The following is a 13,335-nucleotide window of genomic DNA, read 5'->3' as shown; positions in this document are numbered from 1 at the left end:
CAGGTGTGTAGCTGTAATTGCAAGTTTGGGCTTCATTTGCAGAGATGGAAGAACCCTTTTCGTTTCGCGGATTTTGTGGCGGACCATGTACATTCCTGCCACGGTCCCAACGACTCTTCTCCAAATTTGCAGGGCAGATCCGCGTCAGTTTAATTAGCTCACATCTGAAGTTACAGTGCGATCCCAAACTGGGAGCGCTTCATTTCACTCATTTCCTCTCTCTTTTCCACATAGTCAACAAGTCAACTTTCTCATTTACAAAAGAGGGTAAATCACACTTCAACCACTTGCAGTCCACTCAGAATTCACATCCTTGTTTCCCTCAGAACTGGATCTAGTGGATTCAACCCTTCTTTTGAATGTAAAGTTCTTCCCAAGTGAAAATCATCCTAGTGGCTTCCTTTCTCTCTCCTAGGTGGGGAGTCACTAGGATCCAATTTTCCACTTTACACTATGGATTTTATAAATTGTGATTTTTGCAACCACCTCAGTTCTAGACTCTATGTGAGAATACCCCCAAGGCTCCACATTTGGCAACTTTCTTGATCTTGAATTTCCCTGAACCCTTAGGTTTCAGAATTCTTGAGTGATTATTTTTGAAGGGTCCTATGGCCCCGAGTCTTATAAAACTGATGAAATATGATTTTGGTTTCAAGATTGACAAACAATAGCCTCTCGTAAACCCCATAGATGCAAGACTTAAGACTTGTCTAATCAAGTTTTAGCACCGGATTTCAAAGTTTTCTATGAATGAAGGCATTAATTGACTTGGTGATGTGGCACACTCTAAATAGTTGAGCCCATCGGGGCTTCCCGGGGCCCTTGGGGTAGATTTTTCCCAATCTTGCCTCCTCTTGATGGATGTGAGGCTTTTCTAAAGCTAGTCTTACACAAACTTGGTTGTGACTGAACTAAGATAGACATCTAGATCTTCCTTCTTAGGGAGACACGTTGTCTTGAATTTGACACCGGTTCATTTACAAATAGGATTCACCTCAATAGATCAATGAACAAGAAGTTACCATGGGCTTAATTGTTGATTTCTCAAATTTGAATAGGAACCTGGCTTCACTGCAATAGAAGGAAAATTATTCCTGAATCATAGTTGGTAAGATTATTTCCCACAAATGGGTTCTAATAATTATTAGGATAAACAAGACGACAATCTATTTAGCTTGAATGAATCAGATGTTATAAGTAAAAGCAAGGGCATTGATGCCTACGAAGATACATTCATGACATCCCTTCCTTCAGGTATTGTTGATAACTCTTGGACTAAGTCGAACCTCAAGGATTCATCTGGGGCCTTAGCATTTCAGATATAACTCCTTCTAGTTCCTACAATTGGTTCACTTCTTACTCATAGACAATGTGAATATATATAGTTAAAGAACTTTTTATTCAATTGGGTATCTTTTTATTTAAGTTACATAATTTGCTTAAACATAAGTAATAGTTTAGAGAACTTGATTGCCGGTGCCCCTTAGGGAGAAATCAAAAACTTGGGGACTTCATAAGTTGACTTGATAGTAAGGTCTATTGTGGGGTGGAAAGCACTTACTATTAATTCAAGCTTCATCCACAAGAATTTATATCATAACGCCTAACTATTTTATTTCGGTCCTTGAATCATATACGTTTGATTTCCAAATTCTTATTAAGAATACAAATAGTGGTAATATTTGATATCCTTACCAACACAGTATCATTTGCAATGCTCTGCGATCCATTATTTACTAATAAATAAAATTATAGAACTTAAGTTCCAAGGGTGACTACATGGGCCCCATACTGATTGGTCTGCACACACAAAACTGCATTCACTTTGGTGGTTATAGAATAATGAGAAAATTACATGCCGCTTTCTATTCAAACAATTCAAGAACAAGAATACACTGTTTATTCTATTGATATCATTTTCCGTGTAATTCATTCCTTTATTGGCTAGTTTCCTTGTGTGTCTTTTGCAGTTGCTTCCTGAAATGAGAATTTGAAGATCGTCCTCAGCTTCACCAAGGACTTCATTGCTTCCTACTGCACATCTCTATTAAGACTTCAAGAGGTGTTCACCCTTTTCATTTTGGGTCATTCTAAACAACAAGACACTTAAAAAGATAATTCAGACAATTATATAGGTTCACAATTAGAAGTGGAAATATAACATACAAGATGGGGCAAGAGATTAAGCCACCTACAATGTGTTATAATGTTTTTTTCCCATGACTCATAATTGTCCTTGGTCAAAGTGATTACAGAAGGATGAGTTGCATAACCCATGATTACATTAATGATACACTTCTCACATGACAAATAGAGATCAATCACATGAAATATAGCTAAAATGAAGTAACTAGATCAAAGAGGCACCCCCCTCAACTATCAAAATATCTAAGTAGTCCTCCAGTATGCAAAAAAGGAAAACTGAATCACACATGTACCTAGGACAGAATCTGGAAAAAGTGGATGGCTTTGTAGAGCTCCTCAATACCTTTTCAACATTGCAAGAATCGCAAAATCGGAGATTGTTGCAAAAATTTATGAGCTTGGGAGCGAAAAACAAAGATCTGACTGCAAACAGTAAAAACACTGCTCAAACAACAAAATTCTGAGAAATTTTTGTCACCACTGGAAAGTTGACAATCAGCTTTCCAGGTGAAAAATGGCATCTGGCTGCGCAAGTTTTGGGATTAAGTAAAACCCTCCCCTTTAGAGTCGCATAGAGGGGTCAAAATGAACACCTAGGGGCTTAAAAGTTCAGCCTTGGCCTGCCACGTGACCATACGGGCAGCTAGGTGAAATAAAGATTAGCGCCACCAAAGGTGGTTCGATGGTGGAGCACTGCTGCTGGCATCTCCTGCATGCCACTGAAATCTCAAGCAATTGTCATGCCCTTGTCATGACAACAAATGCTGACACCATCTTTAATAAAAGAAAATTGTCTTGTTTCAAGACTTCACAGTAGACAATTTTCTAAAACTCAAATCGAACCCAGACAAACAACAAAGAGGAAGTGATCGATCTGACTCCGCATTGATACAAAGGTTTGTGTATACATAGCATATATGAATGACAATGTTTATGGTCGAGGAGAGAATTTACCAAGGCAGTGATCTCACCTGTTGACCACAAAGATTTGTTATAGTTAAGAAACGATTTCATTAAGGCAGCAATCTGATGTTGTTAAGAAGCAAGTTCATTAAGGCATATTAGTTAAGAAGCAAAAGGTATGGTGTGAAAGGGCACCACTCTTAAAAGGGGCTATGATTGTAGGGAGGGAAATAACCCCTCCTTATTAACTGAAGGCTATATAAAGGAGAATTCCATTCGAAGGAAGGCATCAAGGAAGATGGAATCAGGAAAAAGAAGATCAGAAAACAATATCAAATCTCCAGTCAGCATTCTTAAAGAAATCTGCAATAACTTATATTCTACAATTGTTTTGGTATGCAGTGTGATAATATATTTATACATAACTTCATATATTTTGTATAGGCAATAATATGAAATTCTATTCGTTAGAGATTAAATTATTTGCTTCCCAACGAGCAAGCATGCAGAGAAGAGAAGGAAATACAATGAGGGAGAGCAGATACAAAATTCACTTATTATGTTTGATCCCTAACCCTTGCAAGAATAATTGATCTCATGAATTATATTGCTGGTATTGTCTAATAACATGATTGCAGGACCTAAACCAGGATTTATCTTGCTTAAACATTTTAATTTGTAAAATTATAACTCTTAACTATATTACATTTCTTATTTTAATGAAACTTGTGATTTTAGGGCAATCCCAATCACATTACAATTGGTGGCAGAGCATTGTTCCTGCCACCTTGTGGAAGATCGTGGATGCAACTAAGTCAAAGAGCTCAAAGAGCATTGGAAAGGGAAAGAAACAACTTGCATCAAATAATAACTCTACTCAAGGAAATAAAATGGTTCAACAGTTGGGAGTTGAATGCATAGAAGGCTGACCCCTTCTCCTCTGAATGCTTTGTGACATGAGCTTGCTGTTGAGACCTTCCTTGGCTGGATTTTTGATCAGCCAACTGCTTTTGTAGAACTTAATATGACCAAGTTTACCACAATAGTGACACCATCCCGCCATCCAGAGACACGGAAAACAAGATGAAAAAACAGCTTCTCAAATACCTTCAATTTTTTGTTGATAAAACTTAGGAAAAAAAATTTGAATGCAAAAATTTTGAATGCTCCCGATTTTTTGGAAAATTGCACTAAACCTTCACAGTTTTGAAAATCCATGGTTTTGCCAGAAATCATCAAAAACCCTCAATTGCTTTGGAGAAAAACAACATCCACGATTTTGTATAAAAATCGTGCAAAAACCTAGTGCTTTTGCAGTCCTAGAAATCCTAGGCACGATCCCAAAATATTGCAAAACACTGATACCCATGATTTTGATGAAAAAATCATGCAAAAATATCTTGCTGAAGCAAACCTAGTTCTGATTGAACAGCAAGATCAATTTTTTTTGGTCAAAGATGGGATGCCACGATTTTGTTCAAAAAATGTCAAAAAGTTGCTGCAAAACAGCACCACGATTTCGTGGAAATATTGTCAAACCCTAGGTGAAGAAATTGGGCAAAAATAAAGTTGAGCACACTAGACGAACAGGAAACCCCTATCCACAGCAGAAAAAACCATGAATTTTATTCTATAAAAATTTGCCCAAAAAACCCCATGATTTTTGTTTTAAAAAAACTGATCAAAAAACTTATAGAAATTTCCTCGTGAATGGATGACAATTTTTTTTTATTAAAAAATTCGCCAAAAAAAGAACCTATGCTTTGATACCATGAAATTATAATTGATTGTTGTTATATCAACAAAATAGAGGAATACTCCTTATATAAACAATTACAGAAGATCTTTCCATAATAGAAATGATCGAGAATCGAAGACAGAAAAGAAAGATTCTAAATACTGACCGACTTACATAATAGAAAGCTACTAAAAACTAACTAAATGACTTCAACGACCATTATAAGCAAAATTACGATATTACTTTAGTATTGACGTTAATGCCTTGTGTGGGTCCTATTTTTATTTTCTCTCATATATAAATTTCAGTCATAATTGTTGTTTCCTGAAGAGTTTGAAGACTCTTGATCATAGCTTTGCAGGTTTGCTTAAATTTAAATTTAATTGCCTAATTGAAGTCTATTCTGTTGTGTAGGCAACTAGACATGCTCGAAGAGTATATGTTGGTGGATTGCCTCCTACTGCCAATGAACAGGTGAGGTGATGTGTAGATATGTTCTGCCTGAAAATTATCAATGACTGGATAAGTCTTTCTATTTTAACATTTTCCTAAGGATTTTTTTTAGTCTAAATTAAAGCTGACTCACGATGCAGAGTGTTGCTGCATATTTTAGTCAGGTGATGGCTGTAATTGGAGGAAACACGGCTGGGCCAGGTAGCTATAATCTAGTTTAATGGTGCATATTTCCAGAGATGTTTAACATTGAAGGCTCACTGTAGTGTGAATACTTGCTGTTGAACACTTACAAGGTCACATGTTCAGGGGATGCTGTTGTTAACGTCTACATCAACCAGGAAAAGAGATTTGCCTTTGTTGAAATGCGTACAGCTGAAGAAGCCAGCAATGCCATGGCATTGGATGGAATTGTTTATGAGGTATTACTGTAGTTTGGAACGTGGAAAATCTCATCAAATCATATGATGGATTCGTGTTCTATTTTACAAGGCACTTTCTCATTATGCCTACTAGAAATTTGTATGAGAAATTTGTAAGAGTCAGGCCTAGTCATGATGCTAAATGTATCTGAATAAGAGATCATTATAATGTTGCAATTTTTTACCCACAATTTCATCCTTGAATAACATTTTATTATTTGATTGGTTCTTGTTGCTGTTGTTAAATCACCTTTCTGCAATGTCAGTTTGAGCCTCAACACTGTAATTCTAATAGTTTAACCTTATGCTGCCCCAGGTTTTGGGGATGATCTAGAGAACATCTAAATGGCAGTTATGGATAGGATCCTGTAGGTTTCTGAATGATTTTTTGGTGTTCTGTATGTTTTAATGTTTTACATTTTTGGGGTCCACAGAAGATAAATTTGATGATGCAACATTTAGATTCTCCTTACACTATGGTCCACCCTGAATTAATGAATTGTGACCTAAGTTTTCCAATGCATATATCAATTTGAATTAAGGGGTGCTAAGATTAAATAATTTCTAATAAATATTTTCAGTTTTCTAACAAGTTTGTCTTTTTTTGATTTCCCATTCCAATATGCAAGGAGTACATAGGTCGTTTTTAAGTGGTGAGTTTTTGAGGTTCTCACTGAGAACCTCAATTTACTATTTTTAGTAATATTTCTATATCTTATAATGTAAAACTATTCTATAGCTGGTTTCAAAGCTTGTAATCAACTAGAAGATGTACAGTTCTTCTTTACATGAATGGCCCCCATCTCCCTCCCCTTTATAATAAGGTGTTTAGAGGTTAGGGCCCGACCCCAGCTATTGAGATACAGATAGGGGTGGGATCTTACCCGTACCCTTACATTCAATGGCATAGGATAACTGGGATTAACATAGATATAGTCAGGGGCCCAGGGCAGAGGCCTACAGGGCTGCTGGGGAGGGATATAGTCAGGGCTTCTTGGGAGGGTAGAAGAGAATTTTTTTCACTCACATTCTTTTCTCTTCCTTCCCACTCTTAACAATATGGAGAGAGGGGGTTGGTGAGAACCCCAAATTTAGGAAAGGGGGCTCTCTCTTCCCGAGATTCCCTCCCCCTGAGATTCTTTCCCTCCTTTCGGTAGAGGCTGGTATCCTATCAAGTGCCCCATTATAGGGAATAGCCCCTAAGATGTGGAAGAGGAAGGAGTTTACTAATTTGTGTCAGCTCTCAGTTGAAACAAAGATCTATCTTGCTTAATTATTCAGTTGAATGGTTCCTAAGGCACAACACTTGCTGAAGGTTTTGTAAATGGGTAGCAAGCTTAATGGGCTTAGCCTTGGGAAAAACTCCATGGTTAAGCGTGCTCGAGTTGGAGTAATACTGGGATGGGTGACTTCCCGGGAAGGTCCAATGCTTCACCTCTGTGAGCATCACCTAGATGCAATGAGCCTAAGTGTACCATTCATTCTCATGAGAGGTGGGTTCGTGTACCATTACTTGTGAAACATGGGTCAATGAGTTTGACTCAAAAACTACACAGTTGAATCCTGATAGCAATACCATAATTTGACTTGCTGTGGAAAATATCTCCTGCTTATCTATTCAGTAATTGTTAATCTTGTTTTGTTTGGGTTTTATTCAATTGCTGCGTATGGTACACTAAGTTCCTTAAATAGTCTATTGTTCTTTGAATATCAGCTTAACTAAGGCCCATCAATGGTGAAAAGTCAAATATTCTGAAAAATGCGCTAAACCCGTTTCCCTTGCATACAGCAGGAAGGATCGATGCAAAGATATAATGCCCACACAAGGCATTTGGATGCAAAAACATTTGATAGCTCGCAGACACGTACAGCCTTTCCCCAAAATAGATTCTCCCAGAACGTAAATACTTTATCCCGCCAGAAATATAATTTGAATGGCTACAACTCTTATGCATGGCGATAATTATTGTTCCGCAGTTAGAAATAACAACCACCCAAACAGCTCCTGTAAACCCTGCACTCCCGTGGCTTCTCTTCTGTTTGCTCTCTGCAATTACCCAGGGAAGGAAACTTACAAATTTGATCAAATTTCGGAATCTGGGTCTGATACCATGTTGATTTTATATCAGATCAATAGCAATTAGACAAATTAACAATACGAACACTGAACACTCTAAGATACCCTGGGAAAACCCTCCTATTCGAGGGAGAAAAACCCAGCAATTATGTCTCTATTATATTGAATCAACTCAGTTACAATGAGGCCCAATGATGAGGCCAATAACAATCTTGATCTATACAAGATATCGATCTGCTATATGCAGATACGAACTGCTGGAGATATCCTGATCCTTAGGAGTCCGATCTGCTGTGTATCTATTTGGTCTGCCCTCAATGGTATTCACTCTGTCTGTATCAGTCAACCTGCTCTTCAGTGGTGACGATCTGCACTTCACTGTTTTATTGATCTGCTCTTCACTAATACTCTGTCTTCATATAATGAACTGCTCTTCCAACTATGTTCGATCTGCTCTGTATGACTTTCAATTGTTTCACTCTGCTATTATTATTAATCTGCCCCTTGAATTCAGACTGCTCTGTAATGAATTCGGATTGCCCCTTGAATTCGGACTGATCTGCTATTTCTTCTTTTGGCTCACTGAATGAATATATCAATGACTGAAATCTCACCTCATATATATATGAGAGGGGTACCCTTTCACCAAGGGTCAGCCCTCTACGTAGGGTGGTGAGTTGGCCCTCTCAGACTCAATTATATTTTATATTTAATTTTCTCCTTTGAATTTGTTAGGTCGGCTTTAGAAGGAATCTAACCTAGCTACAAACATCAACAAAGGGGATGTAGGGTTCAAACTGGAATAACTTTTTTCATTTTAATGATAAAATATCTTGAATTTGTAAATGTGCCCTTCATTGCAATTATGTAAAAAGGAAAAAGAACTGGAGATCTTTGCATTATTTTTCTCTACATCACCGGGTTAGCAGGCATTTGGACTTTGGACCTCCCTAGCAAGGGAGGAACAACCCTAGGTCATCTCAATTGTTTTAGGCACCTCTGGTGAACATTTTGTATCCACCCTTCATCCTGAAATGCTGGGGTTTCATTTCTTTGCCATGCCTCTGTTTCCTTGAATTTCAACACTAGGTCATCTCAATTGTTTTAGGCACCTCTGGTGAACATTTTGTATCCACCCTTCATCCTGAAATGCTGGGGTTTCATTTCTTTGCCATGCCTCTGTTTCTTTGAATTTCAACACTGATACTAGCTTCTTTCCATTCAGTTAAGCTTTAACTGTATTTTCTTTTACCATGAGTGTGATTTAAGTGCTGTGTCAAAATACTCCCATATGCATGCAATATACTACATATATACTTATAGACCTTCCTACTTTGACTTGTCTCTTTTCATTAGTCTAGTTCATAATTTGATAAGTTTGCCTGTAGAGGTTAATTTATGGTCCAGCTGGTCCAACTTTTTTGACATGATACTTTGCATGAAAGAGTAAACTGGCTTAGTGGAAAATCGCTTTTGAATAAAAGAAGATCCATTTTATTCAATTTCTCAGAGATATTGGGTTTCTTTTTATAATAGAAAGGAGAATTGATATTTTTCTTGTTTCTGTTTCATAAATTAAGATTTAAAATTTGTTTGATGATTTATCATAAATTCTCTTTGATCTTTTGAAGTAGAGTCCTCAAAAGATTATTGCATACATATGTTGTTTTGTCTGTGATAATTGTCCGTGGCCATTAAATTTTGGACACCTTTATTCTTTATTTTAATGGAGAACTTTAAGCAGGTGCAACTTTTTTTCCCCCATTTGCAATGTGTATTTGAAAATATTTGCTGCTTCTGCTTGAATCTCATGGATAAGAATCATAAGATGGTACAGAAAAATTGGCATTTTGAATTCATGACTTGGAAAGCAAAATGAATGGGATGCTATTATTATAGATATTTTCTAATTTCAGATAGAATGGTGCTCTGGAGATGCATTTTTAATCCCTGATTACAAACCTTTGCTTTTGTATCAAACATAGTTCCAGGTTTTTCTGAAGGATTTTGATAATTAAATTTCAAAATGTATGGCTTAAATCAGGGTGTACCTGTTCGCGTGAAGAGACCAAGTGATTATAATCCATTGCTTGCTGCTGCACTTGGACCAAGTCAACCAAGTTCTAATCTCAACCTGGCTGCTGTGGGATTGGTTGCTGGGTATGCTTTTAGTCTGTACTTGTTAAAAGTTCTCTAACTTTATCTTTCCCAGACTATTAATGAGGATTCAATTGTTAGTAACAGGATCCTTGAGAGTTTGGACTTATGACTAGCTAATCAATTCATGTGCTTTTGTAGATCATCAAGTGTTGCAGATGGACCTGATCGTATATTTGTTGGAGGTTTGCCATACTATTTAACAGAAGAACAAATTATTGATCTTCTTTCATCGTTTGGGTATGTGAATGGTTTTCTTAGACACTAGTTTATGTGATACCTTGAAAACTGTTGTGTCTGAATCAAGTAACTTTATCTTCATTCTATTTATTTTTAGACCATTGGGTGCATTTGATCTCGTAAAGGATCGTGAGACGGGAAACTCAAAAGGTTATGGCTTCTGTGTCTACCAGGTTAGAAACTTACCATGATGACTCCTACCAGTGTACATAATGGCAATGGTGAATATAATGTTAAGGATTATGGGCTTCATTTTTCTTCTGGTTATATCTCAGGATCCGGCAGTGATTGATATTGCTTGTGCTGCTCTTAATGGTTTGAAGATGGGTGATAGAACACTCACTGTCAGACGAGCTTCTGCAAGGTTTGGGGGATTCGTTATTATATCTATAACATTTAAGTTAGACTGCTACTTTTTTAATGATGGAGAAGCTGACCTGTATTTTTTAAATTACTAAAATTTCTTATATGCCAATGTTTTGCAATTTTTTGAGCTCTCTTTGAAAGATCTAAGAATTTATTCTTAATAATTGTGAATTATACTTTAAATTGGCACAGTACAAGGCTTGTATGCAAAACTATATTTTGTCAATCCTTTAATGTGTGTTGTATTGTTCCACTGGAGTTTTTCTTTGTATGTGTCATCTTACCATAGTTTATTAATTTACTCTTATATTTTCTTAAAGACTGAATGGAGAATCGCTGAAGTGATTTCTAGTCCTTTTTCACATTTGTTTTCTAGTAACTGATGGATGCAGGAATGTATGAAATGGCTTCATAACCATGTTGTCCTGACTTTGCTTACATGCAGTGGCCAGCCTAAGCCTGAGCAGGCTGATGTTTTGGTTCATGCACAGCAACAAATTGCTGTTCAGGTCTTTGTAACAATCAAATTTTGCTGCTGTTTTATGCTTGGGTCCATATATTTCCCGTCTTTATTTTACTTTTCATGTCTACCAGAAGCTAGCTCTACAATTAAATGGAGCAGCTAGTATGTCTGGCATGATGTCGGGGTTGTTAACAGAAACTGAAAGCAATGAACCAATCAATAGTTCTACAAAAGTAGTCCGTCTTTCTCAGGTATAGGCAACACTTGGCATTCCATCATCACCAAATTTTGTGTTTTCACACTAGAATTATTGATATCATGAATATTAGGTCGTGGAACCTGATGATCTGAGGGATGACAATGAGTATGAAGAGATTTTGGAAGATATGCGTGATGAGTGTGGAAAATATGGTGAGTATTAAGATCGAGTTTTAGTGAGCTTTACCATTTTGTGAGTTTAAAATAATTGGAGGTGCATTTGGCAAACAATATTTAATTCTGGTTTATATCAAAGATGCCCTTTTAAGATCCAAAAGTAAATACTTATCCATTGTAGGAACATTGATAAATCTTGTTATCCCTCGTCCTGGACCATCTGAAAATGAAGCTTCATCTGGTGTGGGGATGGTAAATTCAAACACATTTCTTATGTGCCTTCTGTTTTAGAGTTTTAAAGTTCTCATCTTTGCCCTTCAGGCTTGCTAGTTAAATTCCATTTGCTATTTGCAGTTCTGAGGTATACTTGGGCACACTCAACCTTGATTTTCAGTTATTTTATCCCTACTGACATCATAAATTATAATCAGGTTTTTGTTGAGTATTCTGATGTTCAAGCAGCAGCAAAAGCCATTTCAGCTCTTAATGGGCGCAAATTTGGTGGCAACGTTGTTCTTGCAACATTCTATTCTGAAGAGAAGTTTGAACAAGGAGACTATGGAGGCTGAAAGACACCAATTTTGTTGATCAGTAGCATTAGCCTGGGACCATGCTGAATGTGTTTTTCCCTGTCAGTATTTGAATTGATGAACAGAAATCCTATATGTTGAATCGTTCAAGGGTTGCACAGTTCATTTTATAATTAAGTTATTGCAATCTGTGTTTCAGGTGTAAATTCTTCTATTGCATTGGGTCATTTGGGTTTGGCCACACAAGATATGTATCGTTTATGTAGGCAATATTGTTCTTGCAACATTCTATCCTGAAGAGAAGTTCAATCGAGGAGATTATGGAGGCTGATACATGCCAATTCTGTCAATCAGTAACATTAACCTGAGATTATGTGAAAAGTATTTGTTGAATTCATTAACAGGAATCCTATATTCTGAATTATATTGTTTGTCTTTCAATTAGGTGCTTGTGATCTGTGTTTCAGTTTTGAATTTTTCATTGAATTAACTAGTTGGGTATGGCCACAGAAGGCATAACTTGATCTAGAGAAATGTTTTGTTATGTAGAATATTTTTATCGAGTTCAGCCTTAATTTTAAAAATTTTGTTGTGGCACTTGTGCATGGCAGTATATTCTCTCACTTCGTAGCACTTCATGTTCACTCGGCTGAATATCTGCTGGCTTCGGAAAGAGTACCAGCAAACATCAATTCTTGTCCGAAGATAAAATTTTGAGATAGCATAATTTATTGAACCTACTGCACCCTACTTCTTGGCTACTAATAACAGCAGGCAAAATCAAGTCTTGGAAGTCAACTTAATGTCTGAGGTAAAAGCTTTTTAGCATGGCTAGCTTGAATCAAGTAGAAGCCTTATCTATTTGTATGGGATTGGTGATGAATGAAATGCAATATTCTGTTGTAATTGTACTTAATTTAACATCAGAGATGCGTAAGTATGTATTGTGTGTCATAGCAATATGAGTCGTCTTTTGGATTGACTTTGCTTGTGCTTCTATGTTGAGATTTATTATTTATGTGAATTACCATTCTATTCTTGAGCCCAGCAGGGGTTTGCCAGTTTTTCTTGGCAAACACTTCATTCAAATCAGCAGGGACAACAATTCCATTCATAAAAATACAAAGCCGTTTGTCCACAGCTACTAAATTTAAAATAAGTAATTCTGTGTTTCGTTTTCTTAGCATTGAATGTGCAGTTAGATGGCTGCAACACAAATTTTATTGTGAGACGCAAGGTACAATACCAATATGTTAAAGAAAATATTTTGTTCTTTGAAGTTATGGGTACTAAGTACTAACTGGAAGTTATGTTAAGCAACTTTTGTATTGTAACAAAGTGAACACAGAAAGACTGAGCTAGTATGGCTGTCGGTGGGCCCATGTATTTAATTTCTGTACAATTTTGCTCACGATTGAAGAGAAGTTTGGCTATATGTTAGAAGAAAAGCTGAAAAATATTTTTCA

At 36.6% G+C, this 13,335-nt stretch overlaps 1 protein-coding gene across 7 annotated transcripts in view; it reads left to right on the top strand.

Moving 5' to 3' along the window:
• LOC131043276 (splicing factor U2af large subunit B) overlaps positions 1-12,851 on the top strand; it is a 55,004-nt gene extending 42,153 nt beyond the window's left edge. For 2 of the 7 annotated variants that reach the window (XR_009105506.2, XR_009105507.2), the window contains 14 exons: positions 5,201-5,260; positions 5,380-5,440; positions 5,549-5,661; positions 9,783-9,898; positions 10,037-10,135; positions 10,233-10,308; positions 10,411-10,499; positions 10,947-11,010; positions 11,096-11,215; positions 11,294-11,375; positions 11,521-11,591; positions 11,771-11,970; positions 12,069-12,250; positions 12,481-12,851. Coding sequence is in view for 2 of the 7 variants with exons in the window: in XM_057976472.2 (XP_057832455.1) it covers positions 5,201-5,260; positions 5,380-5,440; positions 5,549-5,661; positions 9,783-9,898; positions 10,037-10,135; positions 10,233-10,308; positions 10,411-10,499; positions 10,947-11,010; positions 11,096-11,215; positions 11,294-11,375; positions 11,521-11,591; positions 11,771-11,908 (1,089 nt within the window). In the remaining 5 variants the exon portion in view is untranslated. Of the gene's footprint in view, positions 1-5,200; positions 5,261-5,379; positions 5,441-5,548; positions 5,662-7,447; positions 7,562-9,782; positions 9,899-10,036; positions 10,136-10,232; positions 10,500-10,946; positions 11,011-11,095; positions 11,216-11,293; positions 11,376-11,520; positions 11,592-11,770; positions 12,314-12,480 lie in introns of those variants that run through there. The other 5 variants (XM_057976472.2, XM_057976473.2, XR_009105505.2 and 2 more) reach the window with 4 other exon arrangements.
• Positions 12,852-13,335: the final 484 nt, after the last annotated feature.

Source organism: Cryptomeria japonica, chromosome 5 (genome assembly GCF_030272615.1).
Source record: "Cryptomeria japonica chromosome 5, Sugi_1.0, whole genome shotgun sequence".
Taxonomy (NCBI): domain Eukaryota; kingdom Viridiplantae; phylum Streptophyta; class Pinopsida; order Cupressales; family Cupressaceae; genus Cryptomeria; species Cryptomeria japonica.
Note: the sequence above shows the minus strand (reverse complement) of the source record. Positions and strands in the feature narration are given on the sequence as shown.